At 49.6% G+C, this 23,588-nt stretch overlaps 1 protein-coding gene across 1 annotated transcript in view; it reads left to right on the plus strand.

Annotated features, from left to right (window-relative positions):
- Positions 1–23,588, plus strand: part of BRCC3 (BRCA1/BRCA2-containing complex subunit 3) — a 65,170-nt gene that overhangs the window by 19,626 nt on the left and 21,956 nt on the right. The window contains exons 6-7 of the mRNA XM_078664080.1: positions 5,827–5,958; positions 15,016–15,059. Coding sequence (XP_078520206.1) covers positions 5,827–5,958; positions 15,016–15,059 — 176 coding nt within the window. The remainder of the gene's footprint in view (positions 1–5,826; positions 5,959–15,015; positions 15,060–23,588) is intronic.

Here is a 23,588-nt window from a genome sequence, read left to right on the forward strand (position 1 = left end):
CCAGTGTATATCTTTCCTGGCCAGGGAAGCTGAGGAAAGCCTGGGAAGATTGAGCACCAGCCTGGCTACAGCATTCTGGACCATCTGTAGACGATGTACAGAGCTCTTGTTCATGCCCACGTACAGCGCGTTACAGTAGTCCAGTCTCGACAAGACTAATGCAACCGTCGCCTGTTTCCTTGCCTCGAAAGAAAGATAGGAACCTATCTTTCTGAGGATCCTGATAATCCCACAACATGTGGACACAGTCCTGCTAACCTGAAGATCGAACGAAAGGGAGGAGTCAATCAGGACCCCCAGATTTCTGGCCGAAATGGAAGGAGTCGGACAATCCCGAAGTGAGTTCCGCCACCAATCTTTGGACCAGATATCTTGGCCACCCCCAAAGATCAAAACTTCGGTCTTTTCTCCATTAAGTTTTAAGAAGTTTTGCACCATCCAGCGGGATACTGCCTCCATCCAGGTTTTAAAGTTGAGAGCAGAGTCATTCACCGACTGGGTAAGGGAGACCATGATTTGGGTGTCGTCAGCGTAGGACAACACCTCAAAACCGTAGGATCTCACCACCCTGGCAAGTACGGCCACATAGATATTAAAAAGGGTGGGACTTCGAGAAGACCCTTGGGGGACCCCACACTGCACAGGAGTGGAAGGCGACAGGAAATCACCCAGTTTGACTCTCTGCTCCCTTTGATGGAGAAAGGAGGCTAGGAGTCTGAGGGCAAGGCCCCCAACACCCATCTCACCAAGCCTGGAAACCAGGATAGAGGGAGATAGAGTGTCGAAGGCCGCCGTAAGATCGAGTAATACCAACAGGGTGATCTGGCCCCTGTCCACCTTCGCACAGATGTTGTTAACTACCACAGTCAAAGCCGATTCTGTACTGTGGGCTCTTCGAAAACCGTGCTTTGAGATGTCCAAAAGATTCGAGTCATCCAGAAAGGTGGTAAGATGTTGATTAAGGTGGATTTCCAGTATTTTCGCAGGAGCAGGAAGCAAGGAGATAGGTCGGAAATTTTTCAAAACCCCAGGATCCAGTGAGGCTTTCTTCAGGAGAGGCTTAACAACTGCCAGCTTCCAAGGGAGGGGGAAAACACCTTCCGTAATGGCAAGGTTAAGCACCTCTAGAAGAGGGGGCAAATTCACCTCCCTACAGCTTTTCAGAACCTTCAAAGGACAGGGGTCCAAAGGAGAACCCGATTTAATCTTGTCGAGAAGGCGATTTGACTCGTCCAGGGTGAGGGGAGGAAAAGTAAGAAGGCTAGGTCTAGGTTCAGCAGAGACCGGCACTGCACTAGTCGATGCACTAGTCGGTGCAGAAAGGAGGGAGGAGTCAAACCCCTGGTTGAGTCCCTGGTTGAGGAGGTCCAAGGAGCTGTGGATGTCCACAATTTTCATGTGGAAAAAGGTTGAGATCTTGTTGCCGAGCTCCTGGGATTCCACAATGGTGTCCACCTTCTGGGGGGCCGAGAGGGAGTCAATGATCTTAAAAAGCTCCCTAGAGGAACCCAAATGAGTGGTCATTTTAAGGAAATAGGACTTTTTTTCCTCAATGATAGCCATTTTATATTCTTTCAGAAGAAATTTATGTCGATATTTATTCTCAGTGGAGTCCAGATTAGAGCGCCAGAGCCTCTCCTGCTTTCTGCATCCCTGTCTCAGTCCTCTAAGTCTGTCAGAGTACCAAGGTGCCGAAGGACTCTTCCTGGCAGAATATTAAGGTTTTGACGGGGGCTAAGATGTCTACAGCCCCCGAAATGGTGTTAAAGAGGTCTACTGCAGCAGAGTCAGTGTCCTTGTTGACAAGGGGGCTGAGACTATTCAGGAAAGGTGCAAGCGCTTCGTTGTTAATGTGTCTGAAACTCCTTCTGAGTTGCCAATTCTTTGAGTCAGAAGCAGAGGGGAGATTATTGTGACAATTAAGCTCAAAAGGATCCGCCAGATGATCAGACCACGCTAAGGGGATTGGTGAACCGATCTTTAGTCTATGGTCATTAGAGAAAACCCCATCCAGTGTGTGGCCTGCCAGGTGAGTGGGACCCTCCACCAGTTGGATCAGACCACAAGCCTGCAGGGATTCAATCAGGGATAGAGTGTCCCTGGATATTAGATTCTCTAAATGAAAGTTGAAATCTCCCAGCAGAGTGAGATTAGGTCTGTCAATAAGGGGTTCTAGTAGCCTCATCAGGTCTTGGCTGAAAGAAGATCTAGGGCCTGGGGGTCTGTAGACCAAGATGCCAGAAAACAAGGCCATGGGATTGGCATTGATGGAAAAATACAAGGCCTCAAAGGAATCTGCGGGAGTGGAAAGGTGCTCGAATTGGCATATGGAAGAGCCTTTGTGCAGAATACACAACCCCCTCCTCTACGTCCAAATCTGTCCATCCTGGTCAGGGCATAGCCCCCAGGGATAGCCTCGGCAAGGTCCGGACCGGAAGAATCCGAGATCCAAGTCTCGGTAACGAACACCCAAGAGGGCTTCCTCGAGGACACAAAGTCTCTGAAAGCGATGTTATTCTTAATCAGGGACCTTGCGTTGATAAGGAAGCCTAGTTCGTCCACTGAGGAAGTGGATCTCAGCACCCCAACCTCGGGGAGCCCCCTCTGGACCTTCCGTGTCCTGCAGGGGGCAGCGTAACATCTACCACAGGTGTGTTGGCAGGGATTTCTAAGTGGTTTCAGGGACAACAGAAGATCAATAGAGTAAAGTGTACTTCCCTGGGGAATGAAGAACCGGGGACCAGCCTGCCTGGACCTGGCGCTGACTCAGCGCAGACGGGCTGGACTTTGGCGCGACTTCGGCGCGCGTCCGCTGAGTGCGGAGATAGCCATAGGATGCTAAATAGTGCAAGGCTTAAGGTGTCGCGGCCCACGTGACCCGCTAAGGCCAATGGGGGCAAAGACAGCAGCTGTTCGCCGGCGCCCTCCACAGCAATCGGGGACCACCCGTGGTGGACCGGGGCGCTGGCGGGAAGAACAAGCGGCAGGTAAGCGTGGGAAGAACAGATTGAAAATGCGCAGCACAATGATTTTTACAAAGCAGAATAGCTACGAGGCATCTAATCATGCACTCGACAGCAAAGAAAGTAAGCGCGATGAAGACACAGTATTAAAACAAACAGCAAAGTGATTTAAAAGCCAGTTAGCTACAGGGCATCTAATCATGCACTCGGCCACAGCGAGACACAAAGAGTGCATCTCAGTGCTGCTAGATATTAGCACTTCCTTTGACTTAAGAGTCTCTGAAACAGAACAGCAGGACACCTTCCTCTTCTTCACCCACTGACCACAGCACCTCAAGGTCGGCCCCTTTGCCTCCTTTCCTCAAGTCTTGGGTGGAAGCCACTCAAAAATATTGTCATTACTTGCAAAGTGTCTTTAAAGTGCAGCGCTGCGTCCTCCAAAAAAGTATTTGTACCATTGTACTTTCAATGTCACTGTGATGCAGGCTGCACTCTAAGGAGAGTCTGCATGGTCAAATTATTGGTTGTTGTGCTATCCCTACCCCGAGCTGCTCTACGAGCAGAGTAACCAGAGAGAGCCCTGGGACTTAATATCCGCAGCCAGGGAGACTGCGCTCCATTGTAGGAAAATGAACCGATGTCTGACATTTGATCCATGCTGTGTGGGGTGGTCAGTTTGCCCATAGGAAATCTGTGTGCGCGTTGTCAATTCTCGGAACTATCTGTTAAGGATCCATGACCAAAAGTCTTGAAAATATAAGACAGCGGGCCAGACCATCATGATTTCACAGTGTTGAGGAGGGTACCAGGTTGATTCCATGTCCGCTCTGCATGCTGGAAATGTGTATGCCCAAGTACTTGAAGGTCAGTCTCCTTATTGGTATGAACAAAGACCATTGCGTGACTGCGGCGTCTCCTTTGATTGGGATCAGCAGTGATTTACCTTTGTTTACTCTGAGTCCGGATGCTTCCTCGTATCATTCATCCATCGTAGCCCCGTGAGCTGGGGTTTTCCAAGTAGAACAGTATGTCGTCTGCATATAGCGCGAGTCGCTCTTCAGTGGAGTATTTTCCCTTGGCCAGCAACAAAAGTAGCCAGTTGGGTTTCCACTAGCTCAGGTCAACAAATGAATATATCAAAGTTTTTACTAGCGACAACATCTAAATTAGAAGTTAACTGGTCGCTCTTTCTGCTAGTCTTCTTCTTTGTGCTGAGATGGAAGGGTGGTAGTATCCTTAAAAGACCAGAGATCTGATTTTAGCAGAAGCTGGTTTTAGCATATTGCAGGAAAAGTTCCGTGAAACCAGTTTCTGAGTTAACCTTTTCGAATTGCTGGATTGCCTGTTTCACGAAGGAGTCGCACTAAACTCAGGACTTCAAAATAACTAAAACCCAGAGACACAGCAGAAATCGAGGTTTGCAGAACCTGGAAGAATAGAGAATTAAGTCAACTAGAGGTGTGGACAACACTATTTTACAAAAATAAATGTATAATCTTTTATTTAAAAAATTCCTGCACGAACATCTAATCACCACCTATAAGACTTCCGTTTCAGAGTGGTCACTAGTGAAGCGCACACATTAAAGTCCAGTCTTCTTAGCCCTCTGTTTGGCTTTGACACTGCCCTGTCTGAAAAATGACCACGCTCTCACGTAGCTGATCATTCTTCCCACTTACGCCTCGTAATAAGTCACCCAGAGGATCTGGAGTCGCTCTGTGTTCTTGCTGTTGTGTAATAACAGGACTTTATTTTACCCCATCAGCTAATCCCAGGTGCTGTAACACTGACACAGCTTCACTGGGTGCAGACCAGCGTCTGCTGAACAGCATGGCACCCACCTCACGCCTGCAGTTTCACATGGGAGCATGGCACGCTCCCCTCGGCTAGACCACTGCCTCCCCTCTTCTCAGTCGTCTTCTTAACCCTCTACACCCAGCTCCGTGACCTGCACTGAACCCCCTCCTCTCATTTGCCATCTCCTTAAAGCAGGTGGCAAATGGCATTGCAAAAAGCCCATTATTTTGCTGGTATGGGGATATGCAAGCAGTTTGTTACCAGTAGAACCAAGTCTACATGTTATTCCTCATTCCAGGATGAATAACTTGGAATAGACATACTTGGGTGCAGCGATACTGTCTGGAGTCAGACATTCCCCTGGCTGTACTCACTCATAATACTTTTATTTGTATTTGTAACCATTGCTGCTGCTGCTTAATGAAATACTGTTGGCCCAGCTGTGTGGCGCCGCTACAGGTTAGACGATTCACTTCTCTGGCCATTATTGATTAGTTTGAGGCGCAAAATCTAACTTGTTAGAGGTCCAGGTCCCCCAGATGCCTCCTTATAGAGTTGCAGTTCTCTTCTATAACCCCCTTGATTTCTTGCACTGCTCACGTGTCTTCTTTGAATGGCTGTAAATGAGTAACATGTGCTGGAGAAAAGTTACTTGCCTGTAAAACTAGTTCTCCCCTCTGGTATGTCACCCATCAGTCATAATCACCTGCCTTTCTGTGCTGAGAAGTGTTGGAGGCATGCCTTAAGGTCAGTTTAGGATTTGGTTGATGCAAGGTGCTTTGGGGTGACCCTTTGCCTACAATATAGAATTCATAAGCTATAAAACTTTTTGTGCTAATTATGTTTTTACATTATAATTATGTTTCTAAAGAAATAATTATAAGGGTGAGCATGTTTTTTAATAACATAGTTTGGAATCTTCCTTATGGCGAGAGAGTGTTGTAGTTGGTAAAGAGTGAGGCAGATAGATGCCGGTTCTGCTAAATCGGCATTGTGGATGTGTTAAAGCTCCGTACGTGCAGATTTTGTTGACTGCAAATAAGGACGTCTTTGACTTCTTCCACAGATACGAGCGCATTGAAGTCCCCATTCACGTCGTGCCTCATGACACCATCGGGAAGGTGTGCCTGGAGTCTGCTGTGGAGCTGCCCAAGATCCTGTGCCAGGAAGAGCAGGACGCCTACCGGAGGATCCATGGGTAGGAAGAGCCAAGCTTGTGCCGCGCATGGGAAAGAAATTTTAAGGAACAAGATGGGTTTTGGAGCAGTTGAATGTGTGCCTGAAAGTTGCAAGTTGAAAGGAATGGGATCTGAAGTGATGAGTTTTTAGCGAAAGGTTCCTATAGTGCACACCCCTTAATCGTACTGCTTCCATAGTCAAAAGTGACCGAAAAATGGTTTTTTGTGTAAATCTAAACCTAAACATGTCTCTTTGCACCTAAAGAGCACCCTTTGCTGTCCACATTGGTCTAAGAATGCCTTTTGGAGGAGAATTTTCTATCATCTGATAATGGGGATGTTGGACCTGGGCCTCTTAGCAGGGTCATCCCTAAACTTTTTGCCTTCCTCCAATACTCTCTCTGACCTGTTTTTGTTGGCTTAATGACTCTGGGCACTTTACCACTGCTGACCAGTGCTAAAGTGCATATGCTCTCCCTGTTGAAAAGTGTACATGTGATTGATGTCCATGATTGGTTCATTGGATTTACTGTTAGTCCCCAGTAAAGTGCACCAGGAGTGCCAGGGCTTGTAAATGCCAACACTGCTAGTGGGCCTGCAGCGCTGGTTGCGCCACCCACAGAAGCAGCCTTAAAATGTGTCTAGGGTCTGCCATTGCAGAACCTGCGTGCAGTCTGGTACGGTCACCCTGGCTGGGCAAGTGCACACACTTGCCAGCCCCTGAACCTTCCCTTAAACTTCATATTAGTCACCCCTATGGTAGGCCTGAGGGCAGGGTGCATTGTAAGGATAAGGTAGAACATGCCCTGATGTGTGTGGCATGTTCTAATAGTGAATTACTGCCAAAGTCGTTTTTCACTATTGTAAGGCTACCTGTTCCCTTCTAGGCCAGATGGGCTGCTGGAATTATTACACTCTATAATCCCAGCAGGCTCAGGGAACATGGTAGAAATTCATGTTTAGTATGCCTGAACTCAGAATAATAAAATACTTCTTTTAGTAAAGTTTATTTTAATATCCTGTGTTTGCAAATGCTACTTTTAGAAAGTTAGCCTTTGCTTGCCTAACCATTTCAGCCCGCCTCTGCTTGGATGTGGATCTGACTGTCTGGTGTGTGTGAGTGACAGGGCTGGGAGTTGACAGGTAGTGATTAGCAGGAGGACCCCTTAATGGGTGGTGGGAGTTTCCCCTGAATGATGCATCAGGCTGTGCCCCTGCCACCACAATGCTGGCTCCGCCCTCCTGGGGAGCGACTGATGACTCAGCCTGCACCTGGCCCAGGAAGGACCGAAGCTTGTCAACAAAGTGCTCAGGCCACTCCTGCCCTCACAATGCCGGCTCCGCCCCCCTGGGGAGCGGCTGATGTGCCTGCCCTCACACTGAATACAGAAGTCATAAGTACCCACAACAAGTACTCAGAGACTGAAGCAGTTATGCAGAGGCCCCCCTGGCCAGTGAGAACAAAAGAAACTGTGTATAAAAGTAGGAGCCCTGCTCCTTGTAAATTAGATCCAGTTTGCGCAAAGAAGAAGCTCTGCCTGAAGAGAAGGACCCTGGAAGCTGCAAGGAGAAGTACTGACTCTGACCCCAAGAGACTGGCCTGTAGGGGGTGCCTTGCTGCTGAAGGAGAGCAGGAGAAGAAAGACTGAAAGACTTTGCTTTTATCCACCTTGTGCTAAAACTTTTACCAAGATCTCCAAGGGCTTGCTGTGAACTTGCCCCCTGACCAGCGCCCCAGGAACAGTGGGCGCTACCCTGTCCCCCTGGAAGAAGGAGCTGCTGTGAGCCAGCAACCTGATCGACACAGCTGCTGAAGGAAAGAGGAGCGCGCCGTGAAAGAATCCCTGCGCCCCTCCTACGAGGCCCTTGGCACCCCGTCCCGCCGAGCACCGCATCTGCTAACTGGCCGGCACCAGGTGACACCGAAAGGCCCAGCCCCGCTGGCCTAATCACCGTCCCTACCGCCTGCCTAACTGCGAAGCACCGCAAGAACGGACTGGGCCAAGTATCTGCTGTGACCTGAGAGGCTTGTGTGCGCCTCACGCTGCTACCCGGGGCTCTGCCCCCTTTTCCAGGACCTGAGGTGTGTCGCCGTCTACCCGACCCGCGCCGCAACGCCAACCTCCGAGCCAGAGCCGAGCCGCCGCTCGCTCCAACCTCGGGAGGAAGACACCGCGACGTGGACCACCGAGCCGGCCTGCACCCGACCCCTTCAAAAAGACAAAGGTACTGTTTCCCGTCCCGCGGTGCGAGCCGCTGTCCCACTTCGCTCGCACCGCCATCTGCCTCAGCCGGGTCCCCGGAGCCGCGCAGTGAGCACTCCCCGGGCCCCCGCTCTCTCCCCTGACAGCCGTGCAGCGCGCTCGTCAGGCTGACAGTGACTCCCCGGCCGCCGATCCCGCTAGAGGCGTGAGATTGGGCAGACCGGGTCCGATCGTTGGCGCAGAGAGGCCCTGGCTGATTGAAATTCTTGCTGGAGGAACGTACCAGGACTAGGGAAGAGTCCGCAACCCTTTTTAAGCACCAGAACAATTCTTTTAACGCTGATACAAAGACCTGTGGCCTAATCAGAGAGTAACTGGAACCATTTTCTTAAACTACGCAAAGACTGTATTTACAAGCCTGATCTAAAGATATATATAAAGAAGATATTTTTACAGAAATACAGTCTAGTGTCATTGTGTGGTGGGTTGATGGTCGTTGTGTGTGATGTTGCAAATGTTTAACCCTATGTACTCCAGAGTTTAGCCTAGACTGCTTGCGCCACACTACCTAAAGGGCGAGTAGGGGTTATTTCTGGGAGTAATCCTTTGCCCTGACTTAGAGGAGAGGGTCCCTGCTTGTCGCAAGTACAAACCTGCGCCAACCAGAGACCCCCAATTCCAACATTGGTGGCAGCGGTGGGATAGCGAATTTACATTTGCAGTGTTCATGCCTTAACTATTGACCATTGCACAGTGATGACAGTCCAGTAACTAAGCCACAGACTTTGTTTTTTTTGGATTTATGATTTGCGAGAAGAGATCTCCATGTGTTTTTGAAGTCATGCCTGTGTCAGTGAAAATGGAAAAGGCAGCATCCATTTCTTCTATTGACTGTGATTGGGAGAAACTAGAAAACTACACTGGGAAACAGCTCAGGAGCTTCTGCAAAAATTTGAACATTTCCATGACCGGACTCTCCAGAAGGGAGCAGTTCCAAAAGGCGCTGAGGGCCTGGGTCAAGGCAAGGAATGCCCCTGGAAAGGATTTTGAATTTGAGGATGCAGAACAGCAGCTGGAGGGACCCCTGACTCCAGAGTGTAGGGGTGCAACCTCCCCATTGGGTAGCAGTGTTTCTGGCCGAGGTCTGTCGCCAGAGGAGCTGGCGGACAGACAGGCAACCCGAGATCATGAATTGAAGTTGGCAGAGCTGGAAATAAATGGGCAACTGGAGCTAGAATCTAGGAGGTTAGCCCTGGAAGTAATGAAAATGGAGCTTGCGCATGACTTAAGAATGAGGAAACTTGACTTGGAGCTCGAGGCGCTTGAGGCCAGGAGGGCTTCAGCCCAGCAACAAGAAATGTGTGTAGCTCAGAGATTGAGCTTTGCTGAGTTGGAGGTGGAGTCCAGCTCAGATGGTGGCAGCAACATTCAGGTATCTAGTGCAGACAGCATAGCGCGCGCACCTAGAGATATGGCACCTGACTTGGAGGGGGTTAACATACACCAGGAGGTTCAAGGGCATGAGGTAGCTCCAGTAGTGCGCAGCGTCCCTGAAGGGAATAGGGTAGCTGGCGTAGGAGTTCATGGTCCTAGTGGTGGGAGGGATTCCCCCATGGTTGAGGTCCTGGTGGGTGAGTGTAAGGACCGCCCAGAAGAGTGTGGGTTGTGTGACAGAGACAGTTCGCTACTGTCTGGCCAGTCTCAGAAGAATGGTGTGGAGTATGTGTGTGAGGCGCTGGATGGTGAGGTGAAGGATAATTTGGTTAACCCTACTAGGGGGCTGTGTAATCCAATTGTGGGAGAGCATACTTTAAGTCCCAGTTTTCCAGAGCTATGCCAACACCTGTTTGAGAGTGAGTTCTCTGGCCCCAGGGAGCTCACATTGGAGGCAGACCTTGTGGTGGATTCCCGAGGGTCTGGAGAGGCATTGGGGTGTGATCCTGTGGGGAGTGTCTCAGGTATCTTCCAGCCCAGAGTGGTGGAAGTGGCGCAGAGTAGCCCAGCTAGGTCCTGTAGTAGTGAGATGGGTGTAGGGCCTCACGTCCTGTCCTTAAGGGGAAGGAGTGAGAATGGGTTTTGTCCCGGTAGTGCCCAACCTCAGTCTCAGAGCCTGGATGGTTCTTTAAGGGAACACCAGGTGGGGAGCCTAGGCTGTCCGGATGAGTCACCCGCTGAGGGGGATCCCCCAGTGGCTAGAGAACGTGGAGGCTCTGTAAACAGGGCTCCAGTAGTTCTGGTGACTGGCAGTACCACTCCAGTTGGGAGGGTGCAGAAGTCCAGAAAGAGGGGCGAGAGGGGGAAAGAGTCCCCAGTGGAAGAACCAGTGGGTCAGGGGCCAGCCAGCAGGGCTGCGTCCCCAGTGAATGACCAGGGGGACACCACTTCTGTCCTGGGGGATCTTCCCGCACTGTCAGAGGGACAGGGGTTGGGAGATCCGCGCCGGGCAGGCTGTTGCACGACACATGAGCTATGTGCCACCCTCAGGGGGGGCAGGCGTGCTCCCCGGAAAGTCCTGGTGCGCCAGGCAAGTGTTCAACTGCAGGGTTGGGTCCCTGAGTTGAGAAGCCAGGGTCAGGTGTTGTCTGACCTGGAGGGCAGGGCCACTGTAATCAGTGTCCTGGCCCATGTCACTTCTAGGGGTACCACTCCAGTTGGGAGTGGGCAGTACTGTGGAAGGGGGTGCAGAGGGAGGGAGTCCTCGCCTCTGACCCCGGTGCAGTTTGAGGGTTTAGACCCTAGGTTTAAGGGCCAGGTGCAGGGTGTCCCCCCTGACCTGGTGCCCCAGTTGCAGGATAGCACCCCTGAACTGGTGGGCGAATTGTGCAGGTCACCTGCCACAGGTGCCCTGACAATTCTGGAAGGGGGTACCACTCCAGGTGGGAGGGTACAGAGCCCCCAGGAGGAGGACCGGGTGTGGGAGAGGCCACCCCAGTCTTTGGTACAGCCGCCAGGTACAGACCTGGGACTGGTGGGTCAGTGCCAGGATGTCATACCTGACCTGACAGGAGGGAGAGTGGAAAAAGGGTGCCAAGCACCTGGGGTTACTGCCCCCCACTCTTTAAGGCCACAGAGGTTTGAGAGCCCTGAGAGGCGTAAGGCTTGGGTCTCATTCCTGACTACTGTCAGTGGCCACTGTGACATTTTTCTGTCTGCCTGTTGGGACACACCTGTGAGCGAATTAAGGTTCAAGGCTGCACAGGTGGTGTCCACAGGTGTAGAGAAGGGTTTCCCATGGATTGGCTTGGTGGACCCTGAGAGTATGAACAGAGGATTTGAAGGAGGTGCAGATTGGCGTAGAACTGGAATGTGCCCCTGCTGTTGCGGGCCAGGTCCAGGTTCTATCGCCCAAAGCAGGGAAGCCCATCACAGTGGTGATTGGTCTACCCTGCGTTTTGGCTGGAAGGGGGTTGTGTTGGACCTGGGCCTCTTAGCAGGGTCATCCCTAAACTTTTTGCCTTCCTCCAATACTCTCTCTGACCTGTTTTTGTTGGCTTAATGACTCTGGGCACTTTACCACTGCTGACCAGTGCTAAAGTGCATATGCTCTCCCTGTTGAAAAGTGTACATGTGATTGATGTCCATGATTGGTTCATTGGATTTACTGTTAGTCCCCAGTAAAGTGCACCAGGAGTGCCAGGGCTTGTAAATGCCAACACTGCTAGTGGGCCTGCAGCGCTGGTTGCGCCACCCACAGAAGCAGCCTTAAAATGTGTCTAGGGTCTGCCATTGCAGAACCTGCGTGCAGTCTGGTACGGTCACCCTGGCTGGGCAAGTGCACACACTTGCCAGCCCCTGAACCTTCCCTTAAACTTCATATTAGTCACCCCTATGGTAGGCCTGAGGGCAGGGTGCATTGTAAGGATAAGGTAGAACATGCCCTGATGTGTGTGGCATGTTCTAATAGTGAATTACTGCCAAAGTCGTTTTTCACTATTGTAAGGCTACCTGTTCCCTTCTAGGCCAGATGGGCTGCTGGAATTATTACACTCTATAATCCCAGCAGGCTCAGGGAACATGGTAGAAATTCATGTTTAGTATGCCTGAACTCAGAATAATAAAATACTTCTTTTAGTAAAGTTTATTTTAATATCCTGTGTTTGCAAATGCTACTTTTAGAAAGTTAGCCTTTGCTTGCCTAACCATTTCAGCCCGCCTCTGCTTGGATGTGGATCTGACTGTCTGGTGTGTGTGAGTGACAGGGCTGGGAGTTGACAGGTAGTGATTAGCAGGAGGACCCCTTAATGGGTGGTGGGAGTTTCCCCTGAATGATGCATCAGGCTGTGCCCCTGCCACCACAATGCTGGCTCCGCCCTCCTGGGGAGCGACTGATGACTCAGCCTGCACCTGGCCCAGGAAGGACCGAAGCTTGTCAACAAAGTGCTCAGGCCACTCCTGCCCTCACAATGCCGGCTCCGCCCCCCTGGGGAGCGGCTGATGTGCCTGCCCTCACACTGAATACAGAAGTCATAAGTACCCACAACAAGTACTCAGAGACTGAAGCAGTTATGCAGAGGCCCCCCTGGCCAGTGAGAACAAAAGAAACTGTGTATAAAAGTAGGAGCCCTGCTCCTTGTAAATTAGATCCAGTTTGCGCAAAGAAGAAGCTCTGCCTGAAGAGAAGGACCCTGGAAGCTGCAAGGAGAAGTACTGACTCTGACCCCAAGAGACTGGCCTGTAGGGGGTGCCTTGCTGCTGAAGGAGAGCAGGAGAAGAAAGACTGAAAGACTTTGCTTTTATCCACCTTGTGCTAAAACTTTTACCAAGATCTCCAAGGGCTTGCTGTGAACTTGCCCCCTGACCAGCGCCCCAGGAACAGTGGGCGCTACCCTGTCCCCCTGGAAGAAGGAGCTGCTGTGAGCCAGCAACCTGATCGACACAGCTGCTGAAGGAAAGAGGAGGGGCGCCGTGAAAGAATCCCTGCGCCCCTCCTACGAGGCCCTTGGCACCCCGTCCCGCCGAGCACCGCATCTGCTAACTGGCCGGCACCAGGTGACACCGAAAGGCCCAGCCCCGCTGGCCTAATCACCGTCCCTACCGCCTGCCTAACTGCGAAGCACCGCAAGAACGGACTGGGCCAAGTATCTGCTGTGACCTGAGAGGCTTGTGTGCGCCTCACGCTGCTACCCGGGGCTCTGCCCCCTTTTCCAGGACCTGAGGTGTGTCGCCGTCTACCCGACCCGCGCCGCAACGCCAACCTCCGAGCCAGAGCCGAGCCGCCGCTCGCTCCAACCTCGGGAGGAAGACACCGCGACGTGGACCACCGAGCCGGCCTGCACCCGACCCCTTCAAAAAGACAAAGGTACTGTTTCCCGTCCCGCGGTGCGAGCCGCTGTCCCACTTCGCTCGCACCGCCATCTGCCTCAGCCGGGTCCCCGGAGCCGCGCAGTGAGCACTCCCCGGGCCCCCGCTCTCTCCCCTGACAGCCGTGCAGCGCGCTCGTCAGGCTGACAGTGACTCCCCGGCCGCCGATCCCGCTAGAGGCGTGAGATTGGGCAGACCGGGTCCGATCGTTGGCGCAGAGAGGCCCTGGCTGATTGAAATTCTTGCTGGAGGAACGTACCAGGACTAGGGAAGAGTCCGCAACCCTTTTTAAGCACCAGAACGATTCTTTTAACGCTGATACAAAGACCTGTGGCCTAATCAGAGAGTAACTGGAACCATTTTCTTAAACTACGCAAAGACTGTATTTACAAGCCTGATCTAAAGATATATATAAAGAAGATATTTTTACAGAAATACAGTCTAGTGTCATTGTGTGGTGGGTTGATGGTCGTTGTGTGTGATGTTGCAAATGTTTAACCCTATGTACTCCAGAGTTTAGCCTAGACTGCTTGCGCCACACTACCTAAAGGGCGAGTAGGGGTTATTTCTGGGAGTAATCCTTTGCCCTGACTTAGAGGAGAGGGTCCCTGCTTGTCGCAAGTACAAACCTGCGCCAACCAGAGACCCCCAATTCTAACAGGGGATGCGTGGTAGGGGGGGGAAAAGTTTTACAGAGAGTGGGAGAATCATGCCTGGGAGACCAGTACTTGAAGAAACTTATTGAGACATGCCTTAACTGAGATGGCCAGTCCTAAGTTTTGTAGGTTTTCGGTACAAGACAGGGTCATGGGCGGGGACTGTTGGTGCGCTGCAGAATGTCCAGGAAGGATGGACCGTGCTCTGAATACCTTATATTGGGGAGGAGAAAATCTCTGCATTCGCCTCTAATCGTGGCAGAACTGTGATTGCAATGTCTGCCGTATGGGCGAAGGGGACTTTTACAGAAGACTGTCGGAAGGAGAGTTGTGATCATGGACATCTGTCTTGAGGTCATGAGTATTGATCATTAAAGAGAAGATGGGAATTTGTGTTGAGTTTCGGGAGTGAAATAGCCGTGTGATGTGGTACGAGATATGGGAACAGCTGCAGGCATTGCCCATGGAAACTTGAAATGTCTTCTTGTGGTCTTTGAAAGCCGGCTCTATTGCAGGTGACTGTTAATCAAAATACCTTACCCATATGCGTCTGGGCCTAGACTGGAAATGCATATTCTATTCAGGGAGGAGAGGTGCAGATTTTAAATACCTGGCCTGTTTGGGAAGATTAGTTAAGAATACTTTGTCCCAGGCTGGAGGTCTGATGCGATGTTGGAATTCTTGTGTTTTCATGAGAGAGGGAGAATGTAGTAAGTTCTTGGGGGCATGGCATCATATGGCTGGACCTATGCTCTAGAATGCATTTTTGTCGGCACGAGTGCAGAAGGGCCGATCAATGGCTTGTTTACAGTATGGATGGATCGATAGCTCTGAGTCTATTCTGTGTTTGCTAAGTATCCTCCTGAACAGGCCTGCACACAACCTAAGTGCACTTCATTTCTCTTTTGCCTTGTAGCCTCACGCACTTGGACTCCGTCACAAAGATTCACAATGGCTCAGGTAAGAATACACCCCCGGCAAGAAGGTTGTTGGTGAAGAAAGATTCTGCATATACTGACCTGTCGGTTCCACCCAGGTGGTTCCTTCACTTAGAGGGAACAGTTTGTGGCGCCGCATTCCAAGACTTCTTGTACTGCTCTGATGTCAGTAGTAGCGTATAAATCTCAGTGTAGGTTAATTAACAACACGTTATTGACTATTTGTCTTTTGAAGAACATTAGATTACACAGGTAATATAAAACCCATCAACTCATTGCATATAAAACCTTGTCCCCCAAAAATATAATTCCTGGTCTTCCTCATGATCTATTATGTAATTACAAGCCATTCCCAGCAAACATTCAGCGCACGGGAACAGCATAAAACAAATAGAACATGAGTGGCTGCTGTTTGTTCCCTGGTTTGTTTTTTTGGTTAGTATTAAAATGTAGCTCTAAATGCCGGCTTCGCTTTCCATTTGCTTCGCTTTCCATTTGCTTCGCTTTCCATTTGCTTCGCTTTCCATTTGCTTCGCTTTCCATTTGCTTCGCTTTCCATTTGCTTCGCTTTCCATTTGCTTCGCTTTCCATTTGCTTCGCTTTCCATTTGCTTCGCTTTCCATTTGCTGGGCTTTCCATTTGCTGGGCTTTCCATTTGCTGGGCTTCCCATTTGCTGGGCTTCCCATTTGCTGGGCTTTCCATTTGCTGGGCTTTCCATTTGCTGGGCTTTCCATTTGCTGGGCTTTCCATTTGCTGGGCTTTCCATTTGCTGGGCTTTCCATTTGCTGGGCTTTCCATTTGCTGGGCTTTCCATTTGCTGGGCTTTCCATTTGCTGGGCTTTCCATTTGCTGGGCTTTCCATTTGCTGGGCTTTCCATTTGCTGGGCTTTCCATTTGCTGGGCTTTCCATTTGCTGGGCTTTCCATTTGCTGGGCTTTCCATTTGCTGGGCTTTCCATTTGCTGGGCTTTCCATTTGCTGGGCTTTCCATTTGCTGGGCTTTCCATTTGCTGGGCTTTCCATTTGCTGGGCTTTCCATTTGCTGGGCTTTCCATTTGCTGCGCTTTTCATTTGCTGCGCTTTTCATTTGCTGCGCTTTTCATTTGCTGCGCTTTTCATTTGCTGCGCTTTTCATTTGCTGCGCTTTTCATTTGCTGCGCTTTCCTTTTACTTTGGTGTCATTTTTCTGCCATTTCGCATATATTCGCCAAAGCAAATTATGCACAGCGTTGGAGGAAAATGCTAGCAAAAAACAGGGACCAGGTCTGACTCAAACCAGAAAATTAAAAAATATATATTTGTCGAGCACGCTGGCCCCATTCAGTCCAACCCTTTGTTAAATGTCTATAATCTGAGCAATGTTTCGGGCTTTTAATACTTATTAGGATCACAAAAGTGTTGTGTTCCCTGATTTCATTATTTTAGCCGTAGCAACAAATCTATGAATTTGTACCATACAGATTAGCTGCACATCTGTTCCTGCTAAACAACGTGTCACTTGAGCTATAGTATATTTTTCCGAACTGCAAACCAAAGCTTTCAACAGTTTACCATGTTCGTAATCCAGAACTGGGCAGATGTGTAAGACCTAGGAACCTAATGCCACAGGACGTGCAAACAAGCCAGGCAGTTGAATGTGGTTGCACAATCAAACTGAAAATCATAACGCGGTAACAAGAAATGTAGGAAGATCATAAACCTTTCAAATTCTGATATTTCAGTGCAGCTCTTGAATAAAAATGTGTTTGTCATATGCACTTTAAAGGTTCTGCCCTTTTCAGCTTCAGTTTTGTCTGAACATCTCTCTGCAGAAAGCTGTTTTTTCTGTGATTTGTGTAAATAGCCCCCTCCTCCCACCTTGTCTGTCAGTCTATCCCTTTCCAATGCTCTAAAATTAGATGGACTATTGAGTTGCTTGTCTGTTTTACTGCTGATCTGCAGAGGGCCCTAGTTGTGATGTACCTGCTGTGAGTAGTTCGTTGTCCTACTTTTTGTTTGCCTTTTGGTTCCTCCACTCATCAGTTTAAAGTAATAAAACCGAACTACTGATATTGGAAGCTGATCTCACTAAATTAAAGCAGCAGTGCCCTGCGTTCTTCTTCCGATACCACTTGCGTTGTAGGAAGTGTTTTGTGTTGAAGTCTGTTTTGGTGGCTGTTTGTGCTATTCTCTACTTTGCTGGTTCCAAAGAGTGTGTAGTTTGGGAAATCACAACACCCTTGATTTAGTCCGGCTGAGTCTCATTTGATGATGAATTGGCTGCAATTTTCGCCATCAGCTCGATCAGGTCTGGTAAAAATCTGTCCTTTATTGCTAGAGCACCTTTTAGTCAGTAGATGAATAGGCTGCTCGGTACAACCCTACACCTGGTGCAGACTTCCTACAGCACTGCCTAAGAGGACCTTGGTCAAGTCCATTAGAACCTGATCTTTTCTTTATTATGTGCGATATCCTTGAATGCCTCGCAAGAGATCTTCTTTGTTACTGTCTCTCTTCTGGTTTCTTCCTAGCTAATGTAAGGCACTGTTTTTAAGATTGACAATCATATTTTTAGACATCGGTTTGAGGAAGCAGCCTGTAATTTTCCTTCTGCTTCAGATGCTGCAGTGCGATGTGGCACTCGTTTGACAGGTGAGTTTCTTAGTTTTTCTGCTCTGTACAGTTAGGATCCTAAGCACTTTGCCAGGGTCTGCATAAGCGCTCTTGTGGAGAGGTGTAGTATCTTGTGTGTAGAAGTCAATCAACCTTATGACATCCTAGAAAGAAACAATGCTCTCCTTCAGTACGCAATTGGCAAAATCTGATCTGCAGTTCTGTTCCATAAAGGTTTGTTTGGCCACTAGCACTCTCTCTGTACAGGCCCTGCTACAAACCACTTCCTTTACGAGTGAGTGAGTAGTATTGGAGGGTCTTAGGGAAGGTTGTCTTCAAATAAAAAAAACAGCTGCCCCATGTAAGTTTAACATTATCTTATCAGAATCTATGGGTCCTGCATTTGAGACCATTCATAAATTCAGCTTGTAGTACAATTCTCAGGCAATTTGCTTCCGAGTTGACATCCCTTTGCATGTCTGGTGAGATCCAGGCTTCGTGATCGAATGAACCTTCGATAATTTTCCGTTAGACAAACTTTGTTTTACTGCCCATAAATAATTTCTTCCTAGGACCTTCTCACAATTTTGGGGAATCATGGAGTATCATTCAACCTTTCTTTTTTCACAACACAACCTTTCTTTGTTATTTTAACAATGCTTCCTTCCCAGCACCAAATACTGTGCGTGCTCTTGATACTACATTGCATTTGGCAATCCCATCAGAAGTTTAATTTATGATCTTGACAGTAAATAGTTGACAAAATGTAAATAGTCCACAGTCTGCTGGACTTTATCCTGCATTGTTTCCCGTACTGCAACCCTTTTGAGAAACGTTCTTGATAAAAATCTGCGGGCATAACCTGGCGATCAGTCGTCCTATTTGTACAGCATTACTGCTTGGACTAAAAATCCAGAAGAGATGATCTGTCAAGCACCTGTGACATAGCTCTTTGGCTTGATAGCTGTGTCTCTTTGGCTGTCCCCCTCCTCTCCCCTCTTTTGTTTAGTGTTTCATGCTGGAGCTGTGGATGTTCATGAAAATCAGTGAAGCTACAGCAATGAACTTACGTGCTTGTAATCCTGACCCGAGGTAGAGGATAGAGGTAGAGGGGGTAAAGAAAACTCTCTAGTGTAAGGTTGTACCTAACCCAACCATGACTGTAGGGAAAAAACTATTTTGTTTATATTACCCTCACACACCCTAGTGGTGTCATGCTTCATCATCGGGTCACCCCGACCCCTAGAAGTCGGGGTGGGCTCAACCACAGTGTTGGGAGCTCTTTGGACAGACAAGAGGAGAGGGGGTTCTTAAGATAAAATACCTCGGGCAGATCCCCGGTTTCCCTTTATTCTTGGGTCTGTCTGGGTAATTAAAAATTCTAAAAATGGGTCTTTTTAGGTCGAGCAGACGTACTCTCAATGCGTGAGCATTGAGAGAGTCTGCTTCAGACCTAATGTTGCCCGTTATTAGGTCGAGCAGACGTACTCTCAATGCGTGAGCATTGAGAGAGTCTGCTTCAGACCTAATGTTGCCCGTTATTAGGTCGAGCAGACGTACTCTCAATGCGTGAGCATTGAGAGAGTCTGCTTCAGACCTAATGTTGCCCGTTATTAGGTCGAGCAGACGTACTCTCAATGCGTGAGCATTGAGAGAGTCTGCTTCAGACCTAATGTTGCCCGTTATTGGGAGAGTGGACACCAATCTGACACGAGCGTTTCCTTCGCGGATTTCACCGCGGGAGCGCGCGTCTCACCCGCGCATGCGCAGAGTAACTCAGCATTTTTTTTTAATTTTTTTTTTTATATATTTTTTTTTTTATTTCCCAGCCCCGAACCGAATCAGGTATCAGAGCGCTTCACATATAGGCAGCCCCCACCCCCCACCCCCCACCCCTCTGCATGCGCACACACAGGCGAGCGCATGCACACGCAGGCACACGGCAGACACTCGCTCACACACACCCCCCTCCCCCACAGTCACACACACGCTCTCCAGACACATACACACGCGCGTGACCCCCATTCCCACCACTTACCGGGCTCTTTCGGCGTGTTCAGTGTCTCATCGCTCCACTTCTTCCTCGGCGGCGGCGGCTGTGGCGGCGGGCGGGACTTCCTGCTGGATTGCAGGCCCCGCCCCGTCTCAGGCAAAAGTGCCTGACTTCCGTTTTTTTTTATTTTTTTTATTTTTACACATCATGGCTGCTACTCTATTAAAACAATGAAATTAGGGATAATAGGAACTTTCCTGTCATACAAATCCTACAAGGCTTATTTTTTCATATTGGTGGTTCGACTCAGAGAAAGTAAAATAATGAAGACCTCGGTCTTTGCGAAGCGGTTCTTGAGCCCCGACACCCCCAGGTTCCGTTCCCCCGAGCCTGGTGCGCTACCCCCGCCTCGTTCTCCCGCTGCAGTCCCCTCCTCGCGGCCTGGCGGCTTATCCCCCAGTGCCCTCTGCTTCCTCTTGGAGGCGGCGTCGCTGAGCCTGTCCTCGCGCAGTGACAGGCGGGGCTGCGGGAGCCCCGGGCCCGGTGCTCCCGCTCCCCAGACCGGCTGACCCCGTGGCGTCAGGGCACCGGCTGTCCGTCCGCGTAGGCCGCGCGCTTCTTCTTTGAGTTTGGCAACCTGCTGAACCTGTGTGAAGTGGGTACTGTTCCTGGAGGCCCGACCCACTCACCCAGCGGTGGGAGTTTCATTACCCCTCAACCAGTTTGGCTGCTGAATTGCCCCCGTCGCAGCAACTTGCTCCCCGCTCGCCTTCAGCGCAAGGATAAACAAGAGGCTCACTCTGAATTCTGCCTCCCAGGCCTAGTGGTGCGGGTGGGTCAGTCAGTCAGTCAGAATATCTTTATTCGACTTATTCCAAGTCATACAAAGAGACGCAAAAGGAAAAACACATTCAAACAAAACAATCATATGATAATTAAATGAGAAACATACTTTAAACATACAATACAATATTCCTAAAAAGCATCTACCTAAAAACAAACACATATTAAATACTATATACAAATTTAAGAATTCATTTTATATAAGAAGATGCATTTTGGTTTCCCCTAAGTGGGGACATTTTTAAGACAAAGAATTTCCAATGGCTTTGGCTTTAACCCTTGCAGCTGCCACTAAAAATTTTGCAACACTAAAAGTAGTGCAAGGATTTGTCAAAAGCTGTAAAAAGAGCAGAGCAGGGCGCACCTGTATAAACCCTGCTTCTTTCAAGATGGGGAGCAAGTATTTTTTTCTCTGCTCATGAAACAGGCTACAAAACATGACAAAATGCATTGTGTCCTGCACTGAAAAATTGTCGCAGCTGCAAGGGGCAGCTTGTTCCGGTTTCTGCCAACCGTTAAAAGAACCGAGGTGAAAATGTAAAAGATTAAACCTAAATTTAATTAATAAGAACCTATGGTAAGGGATTGTGACGTAGCTGAGGTAAGGTGCGAGATGGGGTTCGCTAACCAAAAGGTAGTGAGCTCTGACTGCTGGCTTCTGCAGTTCAGCTACCTCACGGCAAGCTTCCTTCCTTTCGTAAAATAGCTTTTTAATTTGACCTATGTCTTGGGCCCTGATTTTTTCTGGACAAAAGAAAAGTTCTGAGCGACCCAAGTTCGTAAAGGATTTAATCAAATACTCCAACCATGGGATTTTCCTGTATTTGTCTAAAGATAGAACATCCTTCAAGATACTGTGGTTCAATGACAGATCTTCATTTATATACCAAGATGGCCACCGGGTGGGAGCTCCTGGTCAGAGCTCCGAGTGCGTGGGGTTCCAATTCTGGACTTAATCCCCGTTAGCACCCGCATCTTCGAGGACCCAACAAAGAGTAACTGGAGCAAGTAACTGGATGAAAGTAGTGATATTACCTGGTCTGGGGACGGCTGCTGCCCGGGCGTTGGACATCACACGAGCTGCCTAGCTGCCTCGAGATCGGCTGCTGAGAGGACGGCTACTGCTCTGGCGCTGGACCTTGGAGACGCTGAAGCTGGACGTTGGCGCTGGACATTGGAGGCGCTTAAGCTGGTCTCTGGAGGTGCTGGAGTCCGAGATCGCCCTGAGGTCGAAGGAAGGCGCCCGTTCTACACCGGACCACTCTGAAGAGCTGCGCACCACAGGAGCCGCCTACATCAGGGAGCTCTCTTGGATCGGTGAGCCCTGTGCTGCCTGCGGGAGGGCGCCTGCCCGCAGAGGCTTGCCTGCTAACACCGGAGCGGCTCCACAGGAGTCACGGCGGAGATCAGCCCAGCTGCACCGGGACCAAGGTGGACCGAGCACCGAGCACCGGACCCATCCCCCCCCCCTTCTCTAAATTGGCAGATGCTGGCCGCTACAGGGGTACAACGGACAACAGGCGCAGCAGGGGAGCACCGCGGGACGAACACCGGACCCCGCCTCCACGCATGAGCTGAAACAACGGACCCCCCTCCACCCAGAAGCCGCCGATTGCAACGGACCCCCTCCCCCCACCCAGAAGCCGCCGTAGCCGCCGAAGCAACGGACGCCCCCCCCCCCCCCAGAAGCCACCGATTGCACACCGGGATGAGGACAGCACCCCCCTCCCCGCAGTAAAGGAACTCTCCCACCCGCCCCGCAGTAAAGGAACACCAACGGACTGGAGGGCTGAGAGGAGCAGCTGACGCCGGCATGGAAATAGTTTGCAGTCACTGGTGAGCACATTAGCGTGCAGCGGACACAGTCCTTAACTACAAGAGAAGGTATTTATGTACATTTTCTTTGGCTCTGAACTTTGCTGTTACTTCTACAAAATGGCGGGGGTCGAAAAAAACAAGAACCTAAGGCCATAAATCACCTACTGTGCCCACGAGAGTCCATCGGGATGAGTCTCCCCCACAGAGGGAGAAACGAAACTTATCTCACTGCTCACAAGCATGGAAATAGAAAGAGGACTAAATGTCTGATCTCACTGCTCACAAAGCATGGAAATAAATAGTGGACTAATGTCTCTTCTCCCCATATGTGGTGGCCATTTTGACACAGTCTCCCCCCTCGGACCACCATCGTGGCTAATCATTCTTTTGCACCTTATGTATTAAGATCTGGTCTCCTCAGGCTATTTCTAATCGTATTTGGCACTGTCCCCGTAACCTCCTTTCCTTCACCTGTGACACAACGTACGCTACCTCACACCCAGCTTGGAACTAACTGGGCTTGCTTCAAACGGAACCTGGAACCTCTCCACTCTGCTCACAGGCAATAACAACAAATAAAGGAATAGCGTCTCCAGTCCCCCTACATGGCGGCCATTTAAGACTGACCTCTCTCTCTACTCAGCGGCCATCACGGACTAGTCATTGCCTTTTACCGCAGGCTCCAATTTTATTTTAAGTATTTTATCTTATTGTCTTATTACTGGATCACGACACTTTATGCATTGCTTTCACACTGCCATCGTATATTCTAGTGTCATATTGTTATTGCTGCTATATATATGCACACTTATGGGACTTAGTAACTCATTAGTAGTTTAGCCCTATTCCAGCCTGTATTTTATTGTATTTTTATTGTAGTGCCATATTGTTATTACTGCAATATGTATGCACATGTAGGGGACTTAGTAACTATTTAGTAGTTTAGCTCTATTCTAGCCTGTATTTTATATGCGACAAGCTGCACATATCTCACCTCTATCCCCATCATTCACTGTCCGCTTCCACATTTACTTATTTTCTTATTGGGTTTTCATTGTAAGCTACGTCACGATATTGCACTGATTATTACGACCTCATCCAACTCTCTCTGGTAGGCAAACTGCGCCCAGCCACTTTCTAAGCCTAGACTACATTGCTGCTACCATGTACACTCTGATATGTAACTAAGCCTCCACCTAATAGGCCTTACCTCGCATAGCTGGTCACACGGTGTAAGCTGACTGCTACCTTGTATATAGGATACATCTGATAAGATGCTCCCACGCACTGGCTGTTCGGGGATCA

The sequence above is a fragment of the Lissotriton helveticus genome, chromosome 10 (assembly GCF_964261635.1).
Source record: "Lissotriton helveticus chromosome 10, aLisHel1.1, whole genome shotgun sequence".
Lineage (NCBI taxonomy): Eukaryota > Metazoa > Chordata > Amphibia > Caudata > Salamandridae > Lissotriton > Lissotriton helveticus.